Source organism: Epinephelus moara, chromosome 11, assembly GCF_006386435.1.
Source record: "Epinephelus moara isolate mb chromosome 11, YSFRI_EMoa_1.0, whole genome shotgun sequence".
NCBI classification, from domain to species: domain Eukaryota; kingdom Metazoa; phylum Chordata; class Actinopteri; order Perciformes; family Serranidae; genus Epinephelus; species Epinephelus moara.
Window position 1 is genome coordinate 19,500,163 of NC_065516.1, and position 24,477 is coordinate 19,524,639.

The 24,477-nt window shown below is 41.3% G+C and overlaps 2 protein-coding genes across 2 annotated transcripts in view; one reads left to right on the plus strand and one right to left on the minus strand.

Annotated features, from left to right (window-relative positions):
• The window catches only part of zbtb47b (zinc finger and BTB domain containing 47b), a 36,309-nt gene extending 17,254 nt beyond the window's left edge, over nucleotides 1–19,055 (plus strand). Inside the window, exons 2-6 of the mRNA XM_050057156.1 lie at nucleotides 3,984–5,372; nucleotides 7,457–7,604; nucleotides 8,372–8,487; nucleotides 10,364–10,508; nucleotides 10,837–19,055. Coding sequence (XP_049913113.1) covers nucleotides 3,984–5,372; nucleotides 7,457–7,604; nucleotides 8,372–8,487; nucleotides 10,364–10,508; nucleotides 10,837–11,282 — 2,244 coding nt within the window. The 3' untranslated portion in view covers nucleotides 11,283–19,055. The remainder of the gene's footprint in view (nucleotides 1–3,983; nucleotides 5,373–7,456; nucleotides 7,605–8,371; nucleotides 8,488–10,363; nucleotides 10,509–10,836) is intronic.
• A 126-nt stretch (nucleotides 19,056–19,181) lies between these two features.
• On the minus strand, nucleotides 19,182–23,820 carry klhl40b (kelch-like family member 40b). Its single transcript, XM_050057157.1, has 6 exons — nucleotides 22,475–23,820; nucleotides 21,451–21,611; nucleotides 21,264–21,371; nucleotides 20,939–21,124; nucleotides 20,370–20,519; nucleotides 19,182–19,603 (listed from the first exon to the last, which is right to left on the minus strand). Exons 1-6 carry the CDS (start codon nucleotides 23,597–23,599, stop codon nucleotides 19,492–19,494), a joined length of 1,842 nt encoding a protein of 613 aa, XP_049913114.1. The 5' UTR covers nucleotides 23,600–23,820; the 3' UTR covers nucleotides 19,182–19,491.
• Nucleotides 23,821–24,477: the final 657 nt, after the last annotated feature.

Genomic DNA, 24,477 nt, shown 5'->3' on the forward strand with positions numbered 1-24,477 from the left:
TTGTTAATGTTAGTCCGTGTTTTATGGCTGTTTGGGGAAGTTTGCCTTCAGGACTTTAAACCAGATAGTCCTGAAGGTTTATGAAAAAGAGTTTGGGTTAAAATGGAAAGATTTCTTCCAGAAAGGGCTCACTAAGCTAACGTTACTTTACTAACTTCATAATTGACAGTTAGCTCTGACCCTTAGTTTCTGCACTTTTTGTTCTTGCACAGTGCAGTTTCCAAAAAAAACCTGGCAGGTTTAGCTACCTAAAATTTGTGGTAATTTTCTTTCAAGTAATGGGTGTTGGATTTCCCACAGAAATTATTTCTAAGTGGCGACCATCCATTTTGTCGTGGCCTGTAGCTAGCTAACGTTAGCTTATAAACATTAACTCCCTGGGTTGGCTGAAAATTCTTTCTCTGGCTGACTTTTTAATGTTTTCATCTGATAAGTTTTAAAACAACAACTATGTAAAAGGCCCTTAAATATGCACTTTATGGCCACATATATGATATCACAAACACTGAGGCTAAAGCTACATGACCCACACCAAAAGTTAGCGCCCCTACCAGTTCATAATCAGTGTAGAAGACATGGAAATAAAGCTGTGGCATTGTTCTTGTATTGCAGTGTGGACTTAGTTGAAAATGAGTTGTAAATAATGTAGTTAAAATGTTTTGTTCTAAATTAAGAGGGCAATTATGGGTGAAACTGAGTGAGACAGATTATTGTGGTCCGCTTATGTGGATGATAGAAAACATGCAAATACATTGAGCACAAAAAGGATTTCTGTTTGCTCAAATTAAATTATTCTTTGCGTGATAATAATTTCCTCCCCAAAATAAAGCTTTGTTACATGCAAAATTTTTTAGTTGTGCTCAAATTGCCCCTTTGCATGCTCAGGAGTGGGGCATAAAGGCTTGTGCAGACAGTGTGGAAATCATTTGGGAACTCATTTGGAGTCCTGTTTTATAGGTACATATGGCGAGCATCATTATTTTGCATTTCAAATCCCTAGGATCAGATTTTCAGACCCATTAATGATGGCCCAAACATTGCAGTCCTGAAGAGGTAGCAGAATAAGCATCAAGGGATTAGGAAGATCACACAGTTGTTTTGGTAATAGGAACAAAATCTACATGGAAATACATCCTTCATTAAACCTTAAAAAGATGTCGTTGGCTCCTTTATTTTGACCCTCAGCTATCAATGTTTTCAATCTGTTATGCTCATCCTATAGAATTTAATCTTTGTCAGTGTTGTCCTGTTTGAATCTCAGAAGAAGATGCCGATTGTTATCACCAAAGCAGCATAACTTCCAGTCTGCAACTTACATTTGATCTGATTAAGGCTGCAGCGTTTTGCCCTTGGGCGACGTCTGTAGCCTTGCACAGGGAGAGATAACCCGATCTCCACTCCTCTCTGGCTCGCAGTCCAATTTAGCAGCTCAAAACTATGAATAAATCTAACACTTCCATAATTGAATTCTTCAAACAGGCCAGATTTTCAAGGTTAGTCCCATATGCAAATCCATTTTCCAGCTTTAACAATGAACAGTCATTTTCATTGATCTTAAAGACAAACTACGTTGGGCAGCAGGGAAAGAATCAAGAACACTTAACAGTCTTTGTAGTGAGATTCATACTCATTTACTGCAGTTTTACATAAATTCCATAATAGTTATTGTCCTAGAATGAATTGTTAATTTAATATATTGCCCTTACCCTTTTTTCTTTATTGCACATGTCTTGTCCTGCACATGCAACAGTAAATATTGAAAAATAAGACACATAGAGATGTAATTATGGCTCACAGCTACATCATCTCCAGCCCAAACAAGGTTTTTATTAATACTCGGTCCTATTCTGCCTTCAAGAGATGCCCAGAATGATAAATTCCATTAATTGTTTGCAGGGTTAGTTAGTATTTATTCGGCATGGTTTCCCTAATTATTTCTCCGGACGTGTTTTGTCTTGTGCATAATTCTCCGTTCCTCAGGGACAGTGTAGTGAGTGGGTGTGCTGAGAGAGCCGGCTAATGGGGGTGGGATGGCACAGAATACCAATGCTCAGACCAGTCAGTCCTTGCAGAGACCAGGCACTGTGTTTGTGTTTGTTGTGTGTATGTGTGTGTGTGTCTGTGCATTTGTGTTTTTTTGCGCATGGTTGCACATCACATATGCGTGTGAGTGTGTGTGTTTGCTCTGTTTGCTGCTCTGTCCCCACTCACATCCCGTCTGGATCGAAACCCTGCCCTTCCTGTGCTAAAATAAACCCACCTTGGGAAGTTGAGGACCTTGCACAGAGCGCTGAGTGTTACACCTTTTAGATTTTTCTCGTGCAGCATGCATGCAGTCTGTGACTTGGTGCAGTGCACTTAACAGACTGTAAATCATAAAGAACACTATAATGACTGCTTTAGGATTTATTTCATTAGAAATTGTTTCAGCAATATTTATGCCTCTAGTTGGAGGTCAAATTTTAGTACTACAAAATACTGCCAATTTTTGCTATGTACAGGAGTGTAATGCATTCACCTAAGAAAAAAATCTGCTCTTGTTTTTTCTGAATTAACAAAATAATCATCCCGTTAATTCAGAAAAACAAAAGCAGAGTTTTTTCCATGTTTTCCAACGCAATTTAGGGGGGGGGGGGGGGGGGGGCAAATATTTTTTTGTTTATTTTTTTGATAATACATNTTAATTCAGAAAAACAAAAGCAGAGTTTTTTCCATGTTTTCCAACGCAATTTAGGGGGGGGGGGGGGGGGGGGGCAAATATTTTTTAGTTAATTTTTTAAGTTAATGCATCTCGCTTCCGTAGTAATGCACTTAGTCATGTGATTGATATGTGTTGCTTTTTATTCAAAAGAAACACAGAGCAACCCAGGAGACTTCCGGAGCTCCTTCTGCATGAAGATGTAATTAAGAGCTTCCAAGAAAATGATATGTAATGGGAAAGGTTACAATCAGCATTCATACCTGGGTCAAATGACTCTGCAGTAGTCACTGGTATTTATCGGCTGCAGTTCTGATCGGCTTCGATGAAAATACAACACCTGGGTCAATGTGCTGATTTTAGCCCTTTTGCCGGCGAGTTGCAATGACGTGCACACATCACAAAATACCATCTGTCTCCACCTCAGCAGCACTCAAACATTGTTCCACATTTAGTTTGCACTGAGTCTGAGAGTTAGACTGAATAAGTGAGAGATATAAAAAAAAGTAACAGTAACCACAGTAACATTTTCACTGGCCTCCATGCTGCTTTCTATTGTTTACTAACCTGTTTTCCAGCCTGCCTGTGACATTGAACGTGACACAGCTGGAAAAAAAACAACACACAGAGAAAGGCATGCTCGTCTGCTGCAGAGCCGTGTTCACAGCTTTGGTTTACTGGCAATGGGAAAAGACTATCGCCTATCTTTAGCAGCTTTTCCTGTGTTAGATAAACCCATGCACACACACAAATATTTGGGTGGAAACTGGGTCTAAGTAGAACTTGTTGTAGGGGGAATAAAAACTGCACATAATGGAAAATTATACAGTAATTTTTAATGCAAAAATTGATGGTTATGATGGAGGAGGAGAAAATAAAAAGGCAAAAGCTATTAAGGGTGCAGTGCCAATCAACAGAAAAAATAAGTTAAAATTTGCACATATACTATGTTAGCTAAGTTGTGTTTTTGTGTTTCTAGTTACCGCTGGTTCTTGTTCAACATGCTCATCTGGCACTGATGCTATAACAAGTAAAGTTTGTTTTAAACATATACGCAGGTTTTTTTTAGATAAAGCTTTGTCACACAAGAAGATAAATTGATGTGATGACAGGAAATGTTTCTTGTTAAAATGAGAACTTTTTGGTCACACTGCAGCTGAGATCTAATTGTCTTCCTATTCAGAAGTTTAATCCATTACATTACATGATACTACATGATAATAAGTTCCTTTGATGTTGACCTTTTTCTCTTTCTTTCTCCCTCCATCATGTCCTCTCTCTGCAGCTCATAGTGGAGAAGACCACGGACTTCCCCTCTGCTGAGTTCTCCCTGGTGGAGGATGTGGCTCTGCACTTCACCTGTTTGATGGACAGGCTGAATGAGCAGCGCCTCTTCCAGCCTGACCTGTGTGACGTTGACATCGTTCTGGTGCGTCAGCACAGCACCTTCCCAGCCCATAAGGGCGTGCTGGCGGCCTACAGCCCTTTCTTCCACTCCCTTTTCGCCCAAAGCAAACAGCTGCGACGGGTGGACCTGTCGCTGGACGCCCTGACCTCTCAGGGCCTGCAACAAATCCTCAACTTCATTTACACCTCCAAACTGCTGGTGAGCAGCCGCACTGTGCGGGACGTGCTCAACGCCGCTACCCTGCTTCAGATGAGCGACATCGCAGCCTCCTGTCGTGACCTCATCAGCAGCCACTCGCTGAGAACCACCTGCGCAGATATGGCCAATCAGGAAGGGCTCGGTGGCGGCGACCCAGCTGCTGTAGCAATGCCCTCCAGCCAGCTGTACCCAGAGATTAAACAGGAGTCAGAGCTGGGGAGGGTATACAAAAGGGAAGGCAGCAGCCCGTTCTCTGTTAGAGTGGAGGAGGCAGGCAAGACGGCCTCCCAGCAGAAGCAGTATTACCAGAAGGAGGACGGGTCAGGGGGCGGGGCTGGAACAGGTGTGGCTGCTTTGTGCAAAGTCGAGAGCAATGGAGAGGAGTCGAAGAACGCAGATGGCCACACTTCCTTCAACAGAGACCAGATCATTGTTGAAGTCAACCTCAACAACCAGACCCTCAATGTGTCAAAGGGATCAGAGAGCAAATCAGCAACTGCCACAGAGGCATCCACTATGTTTGGTCGTTGCCATGACAACCAGAGAGATTCAGAAGACGATGAGGAGAATGAGGCGGAGAATGACGACACAGTTGGAGAAGAGGATGACGATGACCTGAACCTGAAGAGAGGGGACATACTGGGTCAGAGCAGTGAAGAGGACGATGAGGAGGAAGACGAGGAAGAGGAGGAGAACACTCTAAACATTCCAGGCTTGGAGCAGCCGGCCATGATGGATCGACCTCGCCGGGGCACCAGAGCCTTCGCCATGGCGGGTACAACCGCCTCCATGCGGCAGACACTCGCAGAGGCCACGCTGGCCAACCAGCGGCAAGGCGGGAAGAGGCCGCTGGATACGGAGAGCCTGGGCCAGAAAGTGAGGCTGGAGGAGAAGCAACATTTCCCGTGTAAGAAATGCCCTCGCGTCTTCAACAACCGCTGGTACCTGGAGAAACACATGAACGTCACTCACAACCGCATGCAGATCTGCAATAACTGTGGGAAACGCTTCCTGCTGGAGAGCGAGCTGCTGCTGCACCAACAGACCGACTGTGAGAAGAGCATCCAGGTATGATACAACCTCCATCCCCCATTTTTTAAGCTCCTAGCTCTGTTCTCCCACTTACTCTTAAGACTATAATTTTTCAATTTCAGTTGATTAGCCCCAATCAGTGGATTTGCTTGTGGGGTGCCAAGTAAATCCACTCAAATTTTTCATGTTTTCATTTTCATGTCGAGCTTGACTTAAGTGAAATCTGACACACAAAGTCGTCTTAACAGCGCTGACCTTTGAGGAAACGGACAGCCAGAGAGTCCAAAATGGAGAGAAAGCTTTAGTAGCTTATTAGCTTTGTTGCACCATCCATTTTTGTTTTACCCTCCTCTATCAGTGTAAACTACTCTACAACAGAGGAAGGATTTTCACTTAATATTTCTTCTTATCTCGGTGGCCACCAAGCTTGCTAAATGAGCTAGCTAAGCCCCTTTCCAACTGGACAAAAAATCCACTAACACCCACTTGCAAAGGCTCTTGTCTATGTTGGGGAAGGTTACAATCAGCATCCATTCCCAGGACAAATGACTCTTCAGCAGTCACAGGTATTTATTGGCTCCAGCTCCAATTGGCTCCGACCAGCAGTAATAAAAACATGACACCTGTGTGGACGTGCTACTTTCCCCCCCTTTGTGACACAACGCAATGACGCACCACCACAAATACCTTGTGTCAACACAGTGCTCGTCCAACATTAATCATCCCCGATTGTGAAAGAGGGACTGAATAAGTAACAGAAATTTAAAAAAAAAAAAAAAAGAAGTAACCACCGTCGCATTTTACTGGCCTCCATGCTGCTTTTTACTGTTTCCTGACATCCCTGACATTAAATGTGACACACAGTCATGTACACAGATCTAGTTTACTGGCAATTGGAAAGGAGTCTATTGCCTATTTTAGTGGGTCTTCACGTTTAAAAAAACCTGCACATGCACAAATTTTAGAAAAGGATATTAGCTAGTTAGCAAGCTTATTTGTGTGGAGATTTTTTTCCCCTTCTCAGTAAAACTCTCTTGAATTAAAACATGTACAATCCTGAGGTAAACAGCTTAGTACAGAACAAATACAGAGAAGCCTGGGGCACTTTTGTGCTTGACTAGTGCTAGCATGTTCCTGGCTAGCCAGCACCAGCTACAGTAGTTCAGCAACTACCACTCTGAGCAGTCACTAAGTCACCAAGCTACATCAACAACATACTTCTTGAAGACATGGGATAAATTTCACTGTGCCGCTCTCTGCTGTTACCAGGCCTTTACAGTCACAACTTGAGTGACTGTGTGAAATCTCTGTGACCCTGTGGCCAGCTGCTGTCATTAGCAGGATGAAAGAAGGTCAGAGATCATAAAAATGCTGACACACTCATCTGGGTCACCTTTTACCCCCTGATTGGTGGAAGGAGATGGTGATGATGATGTGCAGCTTGGCAAAAAAAAATCATCTGCATGTTTTGGGAGGTAGAAAACGTAGAGTTTATGTTCTGATTCAGATGTGATAATGTGTAGTTTTATTATTTTCTGACAAAAGATTTAACAGTTCAAGTGGAGGCAAATATAGGATGATGCTTTTGTGACAAAAATTGATATCCGGTTAAAGATGCAAATCCAACATAATTTACTGTCAAGATTAAAGTCTGTATCAGGGAAACTAAATAGGATTTTGAGGGGGGTTATTGCATTAATAATATAGGAGTTAACACAGCTTGTCTGATTGTTTTGGAAGGCACAAACCTACACTCTTTGTTAAAGTAGTAGTCTCAGCTTTTAAAGTAGTATTTAGTTAATAATTAGTACATGCACAGTTGCAGTTATGTAAATATATTAACACCGATCACAGTCAGTAACTCAGCAGTCAGTAATAATAAATTCTGATATGTCTCAGTACCTCCACTCTGCAGTGAGCAGCTGGACTCCTGCTGTGGTTTTGAAGATCATTTGCCGCTTTAATCTACTGACTCTAATTGCTTTTTTGGTACAGTGCACGCCCAAGTATCTGTGTAAGCCCACACACCTGGATTGTGTTTGTAAAGTCTGTTCCAGATGATACCCAAATAGCTCCTGTAATAACTATATGTTCTCTTCTCTCCTCTTTTTTTTTGGAAGTGTGTAACATGTGGCAAGGCCTTCAAAAAGCTGTGGTCGTTGCACGAGCACAACAAGATCGTCCATGGCTACGCTGAGAAGAAGTTCTCCTGCGAGATCTGTGAGAAGAAGTTTTACACCATGGCTCATGTCAGGAAGCACATGGTCGGTGAGTGGCAGTGACATCAGCGATCCTGGTTGGTCGCTTTGTTCCAGTTTGTTACTCTACTTCCTTTTCCACTGATTGTTGTGCGGGATTTTGTTTTGGGTGTAGCTTTCCTCTTCCACTTTTTGGGAGATAAGTATCTTAATTCCCAGATGGGCTTACCTCATTCACTGTGTGTGTTTCAGTGGTGAAAGTATAGAAGCAAATGGGAGTCATTTATATTTTGAGCTTATGAAATGAAGTTTAAAATCATTTCACAGCCTGCAGTTGCATATTGTAGTCTGTGTGCATGTGTGTATCTGAATGTTTCTGTTATACACTCTTGTGTAGAAGAGTTCTGTAGCTTTAGAAATATTTTGCATATCTGTAATTAAGAATTGTGCAACAATATTTTCAACAGTGAGGAAGTAACTGTAACAAACTACCCTTATTTACTTCCATATAAAAGAAGGGTTTGTACAAACTACCGTACATCACTGACTCCTATTTATCCCTCCTGCTGAAGGCGTGACTTGAGAGTTCGATGTGGAAACTTCAGAGGACATAGATTATTTACTCGATGAGACACATCCATTGTCCTTAGCATCGTAATTAGCAGGTGAAAAAGCCTCAGTGCTGTTCTTAAAGTGCTGTTTTAAGGTAGCAGTTTGCTTATTTGTCCTCCTTCTGCTATTGAGTGCCTCAGTATTGAATACCATTAACTTATCTTGCACTGTGTGTGTCTTTGTGTGTGTGTGTGTGTGTGTGTGTGTGTGTCTGTGTGTGTTTAGCCCATACGAAGGACATGCCGTTCACCTGTGAGACGTGCGGGAAGTCGTTCAAGCGCAGCATGTCCCTGAAGGTTCACTCTCTGCAGCACTCAGGAGAGAAACCCTTCAAGTGTGAGGTTTGAGCTCCTTTAATACACTGCTGCTGCCACCGCTGCTACTCTCCACTTAACTCACATGAGGAGTTTCACTCCAGCTGAGATTTCCACCAGTTTAAAACCTGTAATTTCTGAAATGATCGGTGTCTAGAATATAATTTTATGAGTAATGAGTCTGCTTTATGGCTGCTGCTTGTAAAATACTCATGTTAAATGCTAAGTTGGGTACTTTTCAGCCTGGACCCTATTTTCCCGTTTTTCTTTGCGTAAGTGACTGATGGTAACAGTTTTTAAAAGTGGCCCAGTATTGGGCCAGAAGGCTGCAGCCAACAGCTGCTGAACAGGGTGCAATGTAAACATTCAGGGCAAGTTTGCACCATCAGTTTATGTCCACATCCAGATAAACATTTGTGTTGAGGAGTAGGATCCTTTTGTTTAACTTAGAAACAGCCCGGAAATCATAATCGCCAAACCAACAAGACTCCATTGAAATAAACAGTCATTTAAGCGCGTATAGAGCCAATGTATTTTCACATCTAACTGGGCGAATTAAGGATTTATTTCAACCAAACCAGCGTTGTTATTTTTCAAACAGTGGAAAGAGTAACAAAGGCGGTATTTGTGGTTTTTATTTTGCTTCTGTTGAGTTTGAATGAAGTGTGCTTTACAATGATAAAATTGCTATTTATTTAAATGGAGTCTGGTGGGTCTGGCAATCTCGATTCCAGGGCTGTTACTAGTTAAACAAAAAGGACCTTACTCTTGAACAAAAAGGTCTATCTCTGTTTGGATCTTTTCCATAAATTGTCAGACACTTGGAGTAATAATCTGATCCTGTCAGTGTCAAAAACAAACACTTTTGGCGGACGTAAACTGAAGTGTGAACCTGCACCGAGTGGTCACATTGCAGCCTGTTTTTGCAGCACTAACCAGTTTTTTTTAAATTGTTATTCCCATTAGTCACTTGGACACAAAAATACGGCAAATACGGGTCCAGGTTGAAAAATACAGCACTTACCCTTTAAGGTCAGGGAGTCTGAATGATGTGGGGATCCAGATGTGCTGATCAAAGGAAAATCCCTGTCATTACCGAATCGTTTAACTATCTTTATACACTTAACGCCCTATAACGTAGTTAAACTGTTTTGTGTGTTGCTTTCTGGCATCATTCTTAATCAACACCACTCTCTTAAATGAATAGTCCCTTTCTCTTTGTGAATGTGGCTGTAGTTTTTGCTGCATTCATCAGGTGTGGGAATATTTGATAGAATGACCTAACTGCTTAAAAGAAAAAATGAAGTTTTGGGAAATATGCTTATTTGCATATTTGCCATAGGTTAGATAAGAAGATTGAAACCACACTCTTGTCTGCACAGTAAATATGAAGGCACAGTCAGGAGAGGGTTAGCGCAGCTTAGCATAAAGACTGGTAACAGAGGGAAACAGTTAGTTGGCCCTGTTCAAAGGTTAAAAAGGGTGCTAAGTTAAGATAGCTGCTGCTGGCTTGTGTGCTTTTAAACAAACTGGAGTTCTGAAACACTTTAATCAAAGTTTAACGAACAACCTATTGGCATATTTTATGTTGTATAACTCAACATGTGTAATACCCATTATACAGTTCATGTTTCACAGTAAATACTTTTGATTTTATTACTGAAATCAGTTACAGTGTGTTTTACAGACACAAATATCACAGCTGAAATTTGATTTAAATTTGTCAGAAGAGAGGTGGACCGATGGATGTCTGACTTTTTACTTTCATGGATCAGTTTCATTTAGCAGCACTGTATTTTCCACAGAAGGAACCCAATGACTATTCATTTTGTGACCACCATTTATGGGGCTGTTTATGATTGTTCAGACTTCGTGTGAAAACATTCATTGTGTGCCTTTTCAGAACTGTAGTGAGCGCTTCCAGTACAAATACCAGCTGCGCTCCCACATGAGCATCCACATCGGACACAAGCAGTTCATGTGCCAGTGGTGCGGAAAGGACTTCAACATGAAACAGTACTTTGATGAACACATGAAGACACACACTGGTGAGTCACCTCTTGCACTACTGATGCAGTCGTCTTCTTCACTGCTGTTGTTGGTGCATTGCTATGCTAGTTTGGCTCTTGAGCTGCTAAATACTCCCCACAACAAACGAACCGCACCAGAGTTTGTTTGTAACCAGACCGAGACCTTCTTGAGGAGGGGGTCTCGGTCCAGTTGTTTTGGTGTGATTGCTATGTTCACACCTGCCCAAATGAACCACACTTAGGGGGGAAACAAACTTGAGTTGATTGAACTGAACCAAACAGGGCAGGTGTGAAAGCACCCTAAGAGACGCTGAAAAGCTCCACAAACCTGTGTGTCTTTGTGCAGGAGAGAAGCCGTACATCTGTGAGATCTGTGGGAAGAGCTTCACGAGCCGGCCCAACATGAAGCGCCACCGCCGCACCCACACCGGTGAGAAGCCCTACCCCTGCGAGGTGTGCGGCCAGCGCTTCCGCTTCTCCAACATGCTCAAGGCCCACAGGGAGAAATGCTTCCGCGTCAGCAACCCCATGGTTACCGACGGCAACGACCCCCTCGGCCTCCATCAGCCTCTGGCCTCGCCTGTCGTGGACTCTTCCGGTCAGGTGCAGCTGGGGACGGCGCTTCCTGCCACGTCTGCGACCACACCCGCCGCTGCCTCGAGCCCACACCCTCTCCATGGTACCCAGCTGTCTCTTCCCCTGCTGCACTCCATGGGGGGGCTGCCTCCCACCCCTCATTTACCCCCACCGCCTCCCCTGTTCTCTGCCGGTAGGATGAACTCCAACAACTAACAAATCTCTGTAGCATCGAAAGCACTTTTGTTACTTTTGTTTTTCTTAGAGCTTTTAAGAGGACTCCTGCGGCGGGAGAGTGATACACCTCAGTGACGTTTACACTGAGGGGAGAAACTGACTGAAGGCTACACGGAGGCCTCGTAAGAAAACACACATACACCTACCACAATAAGAAATAGTTATTTTTTACTCTGTTAAATACAATAGATAACCTCAGAGTCCAGTAGGACGCGTCGTCACCGTGCTTCTCCTCATGAGTTTCACAACTCTGTTCTGGTTTCATTTGGGATTTTTCCACCACCACACGCACATCTCTCCAGAGCCTTGCACAATGCATTGATTGTAGCATCTTTTACAAAGTGGGAGGAAGAGTTTCCTGAATCCTCACTCATACGGGGGTCATCAGTCACGCGAGAACCACACTATGATGAGAAAAAAAAAAAAAGTTTTATTTTTGATCGTTCTCTGCCAAGATGTAGCGAGTGGTTCTGGTCTGACCCAGCAATAACCAAATGTGGATTTGTCTCTGAGCATATACATGTATATGGCATTGCCAATAACCAAATCCTGTTAGCTCACCTGCTATAGTTAGATAATGTTATACAGCATTTATAATCGATCCTGCACCTTACATTTAACTCTAGTGATATTTAAAATGTACTCCTAATTGTCTCGATTTTTATAATTGTGATAGTGTGTAACTCGTGGCACGTTATGTCAATTTGTAAGGATGCGAGAGAAGTTGTGATGCGTGGAGAGTCGGCCGTGCAATGCAGTGTGTGTATGTGTGTGTGTGTGTGTGTGTGTGTGTGTGTGTGTGCTTGTGTGAGACGTGAGGCAGAGATGTGAGATGAAGATCTACATTCAGCTAATCAACACTTGAGCTTCCCCCGAGTCAGGAGATGGAGTAATTTGTTGACTCTCATCTTTTGCTTACATTAAGCAAGCGCGCTCCTCTCCTGTAGATCTGGCTTCGAGATGGTATCGCACTTTTCTGTGACTTGTTAGTAAAAAACCTAATGTACTCAGACCTACAGTATATTTGTAGGTTTAAAAATCTAATGTTAATGTTAACTTTCCCAACTAAACCCGATCTGTATCATAGTTTGCAGAGTGTAGGGATGATAATAATATTCACAAAAACCATCTTACGTCACGTAGCTCATTAAGTGTGCACATTTCATCATGATAGATATCGTGAAACAATAAACATTATATTACAATGCCTAAATCTCTCAAAAAGCACTGACAGTGAGTACTTTTGGCACAACAGAGCGCATCACTAAAAGGGCTCCTTATGATGACATCACTGTTATAAACTGGTCAGTGGTGATCTGTAGAAGCTGATCAAATTAAGAGACATGCAGTATGTAATACCCCTCAGACATCTGTGGCTCTACGTGCACTTTTGACAAGTTTGTCACGAACCTACTCAAGTAGAACTGAAATAATAGAATTGAATCCTCGTCAGTAAAAAGTTCTCCTCTTTGACATTTTGGGAAATACTTCTTGCAGAGAGTTAGCTGACAAGAATGATACCACTCTCCTGTCGGTATGTTAAATATGAAGCTACAGCCAGCAGCTGTTAGCTTAGCTCAGCACAAAGACTGGAAACAGTGAAACTGCTAGCTTGGCTCTGTCTGAAGGTTAAAAAAATCATCCAGCAGTACCAAAAGCTCACTGATAAACAAGTCCTGTTTGTTTTCATTCATTATCCGTAACCACTTTTCCTATTCAGGGTCATGGGGGGCTGGAGCCTATCCCAGCTGACATTGAGTGAGAGGCGGGGTGCACCCTGGACCGTCACCAACTGTTGTTGTGGCCTGAAGTGCCTGATTTCATGGCAGCTTTTCTATAAAAAAATTGTGATGCATGTTGCTGTTTTTAGGTGGGGGGGGGTTTTGCAATGTAATTGCAAGTGCAGGTGAAAATTGCAAAAATAGTTGCTTTTTTTGTATAATTAATTTAAAACCAAGGCAACTTGTTCCACACACAGACTGTAAAAAAAAAAAAAAAGGGACATAGGTGCCATGACATCGCCCATGGATTTGTGGGCATCCATTTTGAAGCCTTAAGTTTGGTATATCAACTGTCGCCATCTTGGTTCTTGGGAGCCAGAAGTGAACAAGGGGTGGGCCTGACTCACAGACTGTGGTGACACCTTGCCAACAGGCAATTTATGTGAAAATTTAAGTCTTAATAAAATTTAAATGGGTGAGTTATATAAAAATCCCCCTCCTGTATAGTTGTCATGAAGGGGTAAATTAGCTATAGAGACCAAAACCATTTTTTGTACCAGGCTGTTAACATGATTATTTCTGTTAAATTTCGGCAGGAGTATCTGTGGGGATTGACTGCCATCTGGAGCCAGCCTCAAGTGGTCATTCAAAGAACTGCAGTTTTTTGGCACTTCCTCACTGGCTTGATTTTTCAGCTCTGGAGGTCACCGCTTGGTTTCACACCATGTTTAAACATTTGGCTGGTTTCTCCTGTTAGCATACTTCATGCTAAGCTAGGCTAACTGGCTGCTGGCTGTAGCTTCGTAGTTACCATACGGATATGAGAGTGGCATTCATCTCAGCTAATTCTCTGCAAGAAAGCAAACAAGCATACTTCCCAAAATGTCAAAATATTCCTTAAAATCTGACACTTCAATCAATTAATTACCCAAAAAGAGTCTCGGTGCACTATCGATGCACTCCCGCTCACTTTATCTATAGACTTGTAGTGTAGCGTTAACCTGTAAATATTGTTAAGATGTGTTTCTTCCTCGTGATTAATTCCTCATGTTTACATTTCGAGAGTCATTTGAATGTGCCCCCACGTGCGTCTTGGCTGGTACTACCGGAAAGTTGGAGTTTGTGGATAAGCTTTTGTAAATGTAATAAGCTGTTCATTGTTTTATTTAAAAGACAAATTGAAGCACCTTAGTGTAGTCTTACATCTTAGCCCACCCCCAGTTACACGTGTTTCTTAAACTGCCATGGTTAAATGGTTAGGGCCACATCAGATGCTATTTGAAAATGGTACTTCTTCTTTTATTTGTTCGTGTGTCCAACACGTTTTGTACTTTGATTTGCTGCTTTTGTACAGGGTCCAGTTTGAGACTGCCCTTTAAATGAAAAGTCTGCTGTTGAATTGTTGAGTATATTCTGGCTGTGATCAATCCAAGTTAGCCTTACTGGACAGAGAGCTCCAGGGTCAGAATTGAGCTACAATTTAGACATTATGAGCAGTTTGATGAGGTAACTGCCAACGTCTTACACCCATCTAGGCATTGATCTCGTCTTTGGTAGATGGGGCTTCTGATTGTTGACAGAGAGAGGACTAAAGGCAATGCCACATAAACATAAAGACTGTTGCTCTCTTGTGGTATCTTAGTAAACTGCACTCTGTCAGCCACACTAAAGAAAGAGAAAAGCCTCCCTTAAGAGTACATTATCATTCATAGTGTGTCTCTAGTTATCACTGGAGAAGCTCATAGTACTTTGGGATCATAAGAGAAGGCTATTCCCACTTCACTGTTTTGAGAAGCACTAGCCCAAGAGACAATACTGAGATACTGTGGTTATAGTTTGTGTATTCGCCTTATACTCGGAGGGATTTGAATGTTTTTGTGTAATGGATGATGATGATAGTAGCTGATGGTAAAGGAGGAGGGATAGTAGTTAATACTACTGATTTATGCACTTTGAATTTGATTGCCACATTAGCCCATAATGGGGAACATGTATGCAGACACAAGGTGAACAATAGATAGCAGATGCTTACTGAGAAATATGATTTCCACGTAGCAGGCTGAATCCAAAGGCATACATTTTATATTTAAATGTACCGCGTGGATATCAGTGATCATAATGATTAACATCTACAAATTACAGTTAATTTATTTGTATTATTTGTTTGAATTTGATCGGTTTGTGGAGTCAGTTATGTGTCGCCCTGCACCCTTAACTGGTGTTTCCATGTTTCAGCCTGCCTGTTTGACACTGTACCACTCTTTAGAGGCCCAGACACACCAAACTGACATCAAAGAAATAATGATGACAAAGGCTAACATTGCATTACCTCAAGTTGCGCTTGAACACCCTGCAAAGACGTCAACCAACTAGCACAAACACTCTGCGCCTGCCTGAGAGGAAATGACTCTTCATACCAGCAGGTGGCGGTAGTCTGTTTTCATCATTCAAAAAGGGAAAGCAGACGCCAGACAGGGCGGATTCAATACACTAGTTAGCCAGTTAGCATATTAACAACACAACCCAATGTTGAAGGAACAAAAGATATTTACTGGCGCTAGCGAGCACTAACACAAACTACGAACGGTTTCTGCTAAAGAGCTCAATGGCTAAAAACATAATCTTACCCATATAAGTTTGTTTCGATCTCACAATCTCAGACCTTCACACCTCCGTTTCTCTTCTCCTGGACTGAGTTGACCCAATCAGCAGGCTAAATCAGCCGTAAAAAGCCGCACGAGACAAATAGTGCCAACGGTGCGAAACACACTGCCAAAACTAGGGCAACAGACTTTCAACAACGGCCCAACATTGACCAACATTGACCAACTGACTGTCGCCTTGGTGTGTCTGGGCCCCAACAAGTATTTGTGACTCGTCCATGAGGGTGCATACAGCACAGCTACGGCTGTTTCCAACTGGCTTCTTCTCCAATCACTACCATAACTAAGAGAGGTTAGTTTTAGCTCTTGCCAGTTTGCTCCTATTATTAAAGGAGCTTTAATATGTGACTGTTATATTTCATGCTTTGAGAAAATGTTAAGGAAGTTGTCAGTTGCCAAATTGAGTAACGAGAAAGATATCAATTATTGTGAGCACTTTATACTCCAGTTCAGCTAGTATGGTTTGAAGGCTGATACAGTAGCAGTTATATGAATCGAAATCTGCTGATGGCAGGTGTGTGTGTTTTGTTTTTTTTAATATTTCCATGGCATAAGATTATAGGAAATTACAAAAATTGCAGTCGCTGCCAGAAATGTGTCCTCGGCAGGTGTTCAGTCCTCTGAAATAACATTTTATTTAGACCAAAGGGACGCCAAAAGTGTTTGTTCAGACCCTGCAAAATTAAGTCCTACTGTATGTACCTGCTTGGAATAAGACTGAAATGATATATTCGAATCCACTTAAGTTACAGGCTTCCAACCCAGTGTGGTATAGATCAATTGGTGTTATGATAAATCAAACAAACTCTATCATATTCATCATTTTGGAGGAGAATGACACTGAGCAGATGATCTGATTTGTTTTTAAATACCGGCATTTATCAAATTAATTAGCAAATGGTTAAAAAAAAATGTAATGTAATAAAACTAAATTGTTTAGCCCCACATGACACACTTTATTACATACAAAGTTAATGACACAGCATTCTGAATAAGCGTGAAATCTAAATCCATCCTAGAAAGCAGAATTTAAATGTTAATCCTCTGTCTTGGATTATTTAGTGAACAAGTCTTCCCTGAGATGCGAACAAGACAAAACCCATCTGACGCATCATCAAAGCAACACTTAAACGAGCTGTGCATTAAAAATATATCGACAGACAGACATTTATGAGCCCTGATGTCTCCCAAATCCTAAAAATTAATGTAACAATCTTTTTAAGTATAAGTTTTTTTATTTAAAAGTTGAATGGCAGTCAAGCTGAGATTCTAGAAACTGAGAAGGGAAATTTTTGCACAGTCTTTAGGAGTCCTATATTCTAGGCAAGTAGGCTTTATGTCTTTAATTAGCCAAATTCTCCATTACTAAGGCTAGCAGCCAAAGGCTCGTGTTAGATCAGGCAAAGGTGGACATGCCCTTGTCCTTAAATGAGGGTTTGTCAGTGATTAAGTGGGTGCCTAGACCCCACAGTGACTGTGCACTCTGCATTGCACTCAAGGCAAATTTTTGTCACATCATGAAGCATTGAGCATGGCAGTTGGTACAAAGCAGATTGCTCATGGGATTGCCAAGTTGGGTCTCTACTGGGACTTGTAGTTTTTGCGTTTAGCTGCTAGAGCCGTAGTGTGTATCCAGAAGGATTTGATTCTGTGGCCTTCAGTTTGGAGAAAAGTTTTGTGAATATTGCTATTTTATTTTAGTAGCAGTTACTAAAGTTTCATGTCGATATTGGAGAGAAAGAATTGTATGTATGTAAGAATTTAAAGATATTTGTTACTCTTTTGAAGATGAAAAAAGGCTCTTTTTTTAAAGAATGGAGAAGTTTTTTTGTTTGTATTTTTATCTACCCATATTTTGGGTGCAATTGTATGGAGCCCCAAAACTGACAAAAGGTTGCAGCAGGAGTCAAAAAATGTAACAGTATATAAAAAAAAAAAAAGAAATATTTTATTTGATAGATAATAAAATGAATCAACAACTACTTTAAAAATCAATTAATCATTTTCAGTCATTTAGTAAAAGCTAAAATATTCTGGTTTCAGCTTCTTGCATGTGAATATTTTCTATTTTCCTTAGTCTGCTATAATATTAAAATAAATATCTTTGGGTTTTGGACTGTTGGGAAAAAACGATGTCTGACATTTTATAGGTAAACAACAAATTCATCTATTGAAAATTTGTGTTATTGTTTTTGTTTTGTTTTTCTAAATCATTATTTTCAGCCCTAGAAAGAACAAATGTAAAAGTTTATTGCTAACGTATCTTTCCTTTGACCTCCAGTCAGTTAAAAATAAGCTGCTTTTTGTATTTGTGCTTAGTATGTTTTAAAAGAGTCATTAAATCACACACTGATTTACAAAAATTAGCAAGATTAGCTAGCTAACGCCAGTTAGCCTAAGCTAGCAAACTTTGTTTTTGTTAGCTTGCTAGCTAAATGCTTTAGCTGCTGTTACAAGAATTTCCACAGTGATAAACTACAAGACAGTGGTATAAAATATAGTTATGATCAGTATTTTATGTACTGACGGGGTAGTTTTATGAAAAAGATTAGCTTTAGCTAGGTAGCTAGCTGACAAGGCTGGTGCTCAGTGTGTTTAGCCACAGTAAAGCTAGCTGGCTAGCCCATGCAGTCCTCTATATTGGTCATACACACACAAATAATAGTATTTTGCTTTTATTACCAACTGATTTCAATTTAGAGTTACTTTTTACACTTTATTTAACTTACAGTGTTATTTATTAATGTTTTCAGTTGTATTTGTGACTCGTCTGATAATCTTTTACAACATTTTGTCAGTTTTGGGGCGTCATATAAACTAGATCATAAAATTGGAAAACAAATGTTGGTTATTTTGCACGTGAAAGTTTGGTTGGCTGTTCTAATAAGTTTGTTTGATGGTGACTTTTCCCCTTTTTGGGCAAAGATATATATGTGATAATATAACCATAGGCACCAATGCCATAGTCAATTCAAAGATGTATTATCCACATACCCTCTACATCTCCCATACTTACTCATACTGCAGCTGTGTTAAATCATAATGTGTACTGTTATTTGCTGATTCTCTACTTTATAATGTAAACACTATGTCTTAGTTAACTCTGGTGTACAAAGACCATGTGTAGGCAGTAGTTGTCAAGTTCAGCTATATTAAAATACTAAAAACCGTACAAGGACTATAGTGTCTAGAGGTGCTAATAACATTAGACTGTATTTTCTGTCTTTTATTGTATTATTGACTAGTGTTTACTGTCTGTAACAAAGCAGAGCGTAATGAAATCATTTCAATATTAAACAGTATAGATATATTATTGCAGATGGAGATGTGTGCTGTGTTTTTATTTCTGTGCAGAGCAACTGGAATTGTTTTTCTAACTGTATCATGTCCCAGCCGTGCTCTCTAATGACACCTACATTATGACTTTGCTGCCATCTGTTGGGAAATGCACGAGGTCTTTGCCAATACATTTTCCATGATTGTCATGACAGATTTTGGTGTTAAATACTTACATTTTATTCCATTACAGTGCAAAAAATGTCAATAAGCTACAGATTGCTTACAGTGTACAATCTCAGTCAGTTTAAAATCACTGAAACACACATATAAAAATGTCTCCAATCACAAAAACAAAAAGTGTGCATGATAATAAGCCAGAAGTACAATTAGCCACATAATTAGGACTGCTATAGTCTAAAATAAAACAAACTGAACATCACATTTAGCAGAATCTTAACGTCTCTACTAATGTGAGATGTCACTGTGCACAGATTTCTGTTTACAAGCAGGGACTGGAGGGGGGTTTTACATCTTGGTGAGACGCAGTGTGTTGAGGCGGACCCCCAGAATAGTGGCCCCTGAAGCATACTGGATCTCTCTGAGGATCCCCGTCCACTTCTTCTCTGTGTCATCAAACCTGAGGAGGTTAACAGACTGGTCATAAAAGGTAATACTCGGACACACACTTAAAAAATAGCAATCAACAGTCTTAAGTGCTATGTCATAGGCAACTGGACTTGCTTGAGTTTCTTGAAGATGTTCCACCTCTCATCCAAGAGGCTTCTTCAGTTGTAATTGACAGGTGCAGAGTCACAGGATTTAACTTCTGTGTGGGTGTGACCCTTACAGAGTCGTTGAGGTCACATGTGAGTTGTTGGCCCACCCGGCCATTATGCATGTCATGTGTTTAGAACTGAAGAAGCCTCTTGGATGAGAGGTGAAATGTCTTCAAGAAACTCAAGCAAGTCCAGTTGCATTCATATATTGTTTTCATATTTTATTTTGCTCTTTACGTTAAATTTGGAACTATTTAATATTGTGAACCTTACATGCAGGTAATGAGAGTTATGATTTAATTTGGGGAAGTTCAGTTGTCCCACGTTCCTTTTCAGACAGTAAAGTGGATCAAGTTACCCAGAGAAGCTGTCCCCGTGCTCTTACTTCACCCACTGATAGTTAATTCAGTAACTAGTAAGTTTATAGGTAAGACATGAGAGAGAAACCTGCCTTACACTTACTTCAGGGTTGGACTACAAAAAAACATCATGCCAGCACCACTCTACTAGTCGACGCCCCCAGAGGCTATCGTCATTAGACTGATAGCTGATGTCTTCCAAGACTTGGAGCACTATGCATAAATGAACATGTGAATTAAAGAACCTGTGTGTGTTATTATGACCCACCTCCAGATGTCATTCATCTCTTTGGGAACAGTTTCATCACTGTCCTCCAAAGGCATCATGGCAAAACCTCCCACAGCGTACAGCAAGCCAGCTAAAGACACCAGGTTCAGAGAGCTACGCTCATGGGGAAAAGCTACGAAGTCTGACCACCTGAAAAAATGTTAAAAGCAAAACACACACATAGAGGTTTGTTTCAGTAAGGTGCAATGCATTTACAGCTTTTTAAAGCTAAATTTAATATTTTAATATGTGTTTTCCCCCGAAGACAAAAAGACTTTAAAACTAAAGCAGTAATGTGAAATGTAACAAACAAGAAATAAAGGAGCTTAATTTGCTTAAAGAAATTTGAAAATGCAACAACCCAGTAAACAAACAACATCTCTTCAGTGCGATTTCTTCTTTCTGCAAAGTACACATACAAAACACAAGAAATCACATTTGTAATTGTAATTTGAGGGTCCCTGGTGACTTCATGCCCTGAGCAGTTTGCACATGCCTTGCAGCCAGAAACTGTATGTGGCACCCACACTAACTTTTTTCAGCTTTTACACCAATTTCAAGGAACTCACTTGTTTGTAGCGATGTCGTAGACCTCCACAGAGTCTGTCAGCCCATTGTCGGTGACTCCTGCCGCCACATATATCTTGTCCTTATGAACGGTGGCTCCGGATAAAGAACGTGCAACCTTCATGGGTGCAAGCTCCTTCCATTCAAATCTCTTGGCATCATATGCACACATCTTCTTCAGGCAGCTCCTTTATATGAGAGACAAAGATCATTCAAGTCTTCTCTTTGTATGACTTTTATTTTGACCATGTGTAGCTGGATTAAAGAATAAAGCCTTCACACTTGCTACAGATGGATATTAATGTTATGATCCCACTCAGTACTCACTTGTTTTCTCCCTTTCCTCCAATCACGTAAACAACATCATTGTGGGATATCGTTGCGTGTCCATACACCGGGTAAGGAAGTGGCTCTGATTCGCCCCATTTGAAAGAGCTGCAACGGTGTATATTAGTTAGGATTCAGTCCTGAGAACAGCAGTCCAATTAAATCATTCACACCAACTCGTACTCACTGTCTGTCATAGACCAAAACTGAGTCCAGTGTTTGCTCCTGATCCTTCAGTTCCTTCCCTCCCAAAACAAAGATGGAGTTCTCAGCCTCAGCCAACCCAAACAGGAAGCGGGGAGACGGGAGGGGAGGCATCCCCAGCCAATCAGCAGTGGCCGGGTCATACTGAGGTCATAGGAGGTCAAACAATTGTGAATGGGTTACGTTTACACAACCTGAAATACACATGCTCCAGCACTTGGAGACAGACGCAAACACTGCAGGTAGATGCACCCAGGGTAAAGCCCTTAACATCCAGTTTCCAAATCCAGAAAGACATTTTGCCATTTTAGATGTATTGTGCATTGTTTTATCCAGGTTTTCCACAAAAATTCTCTCTGACATATTTGGTGTCTTTGCAAAATTTGGTATCACATTAAAATATATCATAAAGTTATGTGGATTTGAGCACACCCCCAAAGGGTTTTGTACAAATTAGGGATCTGCATTTTAAGTAATTTCCATATTTGAGTACTTGCATTAAATAATTACTCACAAAATAGAAAATCCAATGTAAGAATAGGGTTCGATATTACCACCCAAGCAAAATTGTAGAGATTATCTATGATCCACAAGTTTAACGTTGTTTATTTTGGCGTAAAACTTTCTGCCTGTACCATTAGCAGATGATGTCTAACTTGAAAAATTCAAGGTTATCCTATATATTTCATAGCAGTTACATCACTGCGACCCGTACAAAAAATGTTAACTTTTAGTATAGAACAGGGTCACTTTACATTTATATGGAGGAAAAAAGAAAAAATGCGATTACTCTATGTGTTGAACGAATACTGACTTTCAAATCGAGTACTTGAGTACTTATGCTCATCCCAAGTAAATATATTAAGCATCATTCAGCATCATGTTTGTAATTGTTAGCTGTAAAGGTTTAATATAGATGTTTATTACTTTATTATTTGGCAGAAGTGCTGCAGGACCTTAAAGAATCTAAGATCCTCTCTCAAAGCTTCATTGAGAGCCGTTCCTACCTGCAGGAAATAAGAGCACAGTGGATCGTCTTTGTTCTGTTCATCATAGAATAACCCTCCTGCCACAAAGATCTGGTTCTCCTTGGTGACCAGGCTGACGTGGTTCTTGGGAACCTGTGTGGAAAGTGATGCTACGAAGCAGTCATTCCCCGTCGGATCGTAGGCCACGGCACCTGCATCATTCACCATCAGTATCAAGTTCCTGACAAACATGCCGTATCGCAGGTTATCGTTCAGGATGCCCGGGAGCAGACCTTCTTCTTCTGCATTATCCTCATTCTCTCCATCTTTCTCTGCTCCTCCGTCCTCCTTGCTTTTGCTTTTTTTAACCTCGGGCATTTTCCCACTGAGAGCATCCCTAACCAGCTGTAGTTTCTCCTGCAGCTCAGGATTAAAGGCAATCAGTTTGTGTTTCTCCACCTTTTCCTTCAGGTAGTCCTCGCTGACCAGACGCAAACGAACGCAATCCAGCAAACCTGGCAGATCTTTCTCTCTGCTCTGAGTGTCCTGAGACACCCATTTCATCAAAGCCTCGAACACCATCTCCTCTGTTTCTACGTTCAGATTGTCGTTTGCTAAAATGGCTGCCAGCTCACTGGGGAGCAGCTGCAGGAACTCCTCATCTCTGGAGATGAGCTGGAAGCGCTCGCAGGCGAAGTTTCGCGCAGAGATGGCCAACCTGGGACAGTCCAGCATCAGGCCAAGCCTGAAGATAGCCAGGCAGTTGCTCAGGCTCAGGCGCTTTTGTAGGAAAGACACACATACAGTGAAAATTGAAGGGATCTGGTACAAATTAGCTACTGCGAAGATGTCCTGGACATTCTGCTCTGTTACATTGATTTTGGAGGTGTACAGGTACTTGAGGACCAGCCCCATGACACCCGGCTCCACATCCTCCAGGACGATCTCTCTCTTTTTGCTCTCCTCCATGTCAGACAGGAAGATGGAACGGAAGTACGAGCTGCAGGCGCACAGGACCAGCCGGTGGCAGGGGAACTCCTTGTCTTTGATCTTCAGCACACAGTCAACCAGCTTTTCATTCTCCAGCAGGTCGAACAGGCCGTCCTGGAGCAACGTCTGCTGGTACATCCTTGGTTCATCCATGGGGTTTATTGGCAGAGCCATCGTCCTGGCAGGGGGCGTCTAGGAGCCTTTCAGGGGCTTTGAATTAAACAAAAGTGGATCTTCTTTGCAGCAGAGTTTAAGTTTCTTGCCTGGAGAGAGGATTCAAAGACACAGTCACTCTACTCTTCACCCACACCAGCTGAACCCCGGGACGGCCCACTCCTTCAGCTGTCCTGACCCTTCAACTGAGCTCCAACTGGTAGGTTATTTATAGTCCGGCCGCTCGGTGTGGAGCTATGGACTTCATTCTAGAACATGAAATGCAATAGCCACGCTTCAATCCCTCTTACCCACCTCCATCCCCACTCCTGCCTACTCCCCAGGAACATCCACCCACTCAAACAGCTGACACATTGCTTCATGGGAAATGTGTGCACCCTGAGTCATGAGTGGATCTGGAGTGGGTGAGTTAAGAGGCTGTCCCCAGGGGTCCCTGTGACTGAGTCATTAAAGCAACAGTGTCACTCTGTCAATTTGTTAAATTACTGCATTTACATGACAGCCACACTGAGGTGTTGCTACAATAAAGGTTATTTAATTGCTGGTAAAGCATGAAGCAGATATTCTCCACTATTTCCTAAAATTTTGAAGTCATGAAATTGCACAATAATAATAGTGATTATAAAACAACATTAAGTGGAATGTCACAACTAAAAAAATCTAAGATAATCGTGATATTATTTTTTTTTCATTCGGGCTCTAAATTAGAGAGGGTTCTCATGGTCATAAAAAACCTGGAAATGTCATGGAATTTCTAAATCTCATTCTCTAGGTCTAAAGAAATTTTATGGAACTAATAAAATCCTTAACAGTTATGGAAAAGTCATGGAATGTTGTAGTGTTCAATGGAATTATGTGTTATTTCTCAGTGTAATTTT

What these genes read in the sequence shown, in the direction of transcription:
- klhl40b (XM_050057157.1), bottom strand. Translation starts at nt 23,599, where the DNA reads ATGGCTCTGCCAATAAACCCCATGGATGAACCAAGGATGTACCAGCAG. An exon ending in GGAGGAAAGGGAGAAAACAA is followed by an intron (nt 21,125 to 21,263) that starts GTGAGTACTGAG and finishes TCTCATATAAAG; the next exon opens with GAGCTGCCTGAAGAAGATGT. An exon ending in TACGACATCGCTACAAACAA is followed by an intron (nt 20,520 to 20,938) that starts GTGAGTTCCTTG and finishes ACATTTTTTCAG; the next exon opens with GTGGTCAGACTTCGTAGCTT.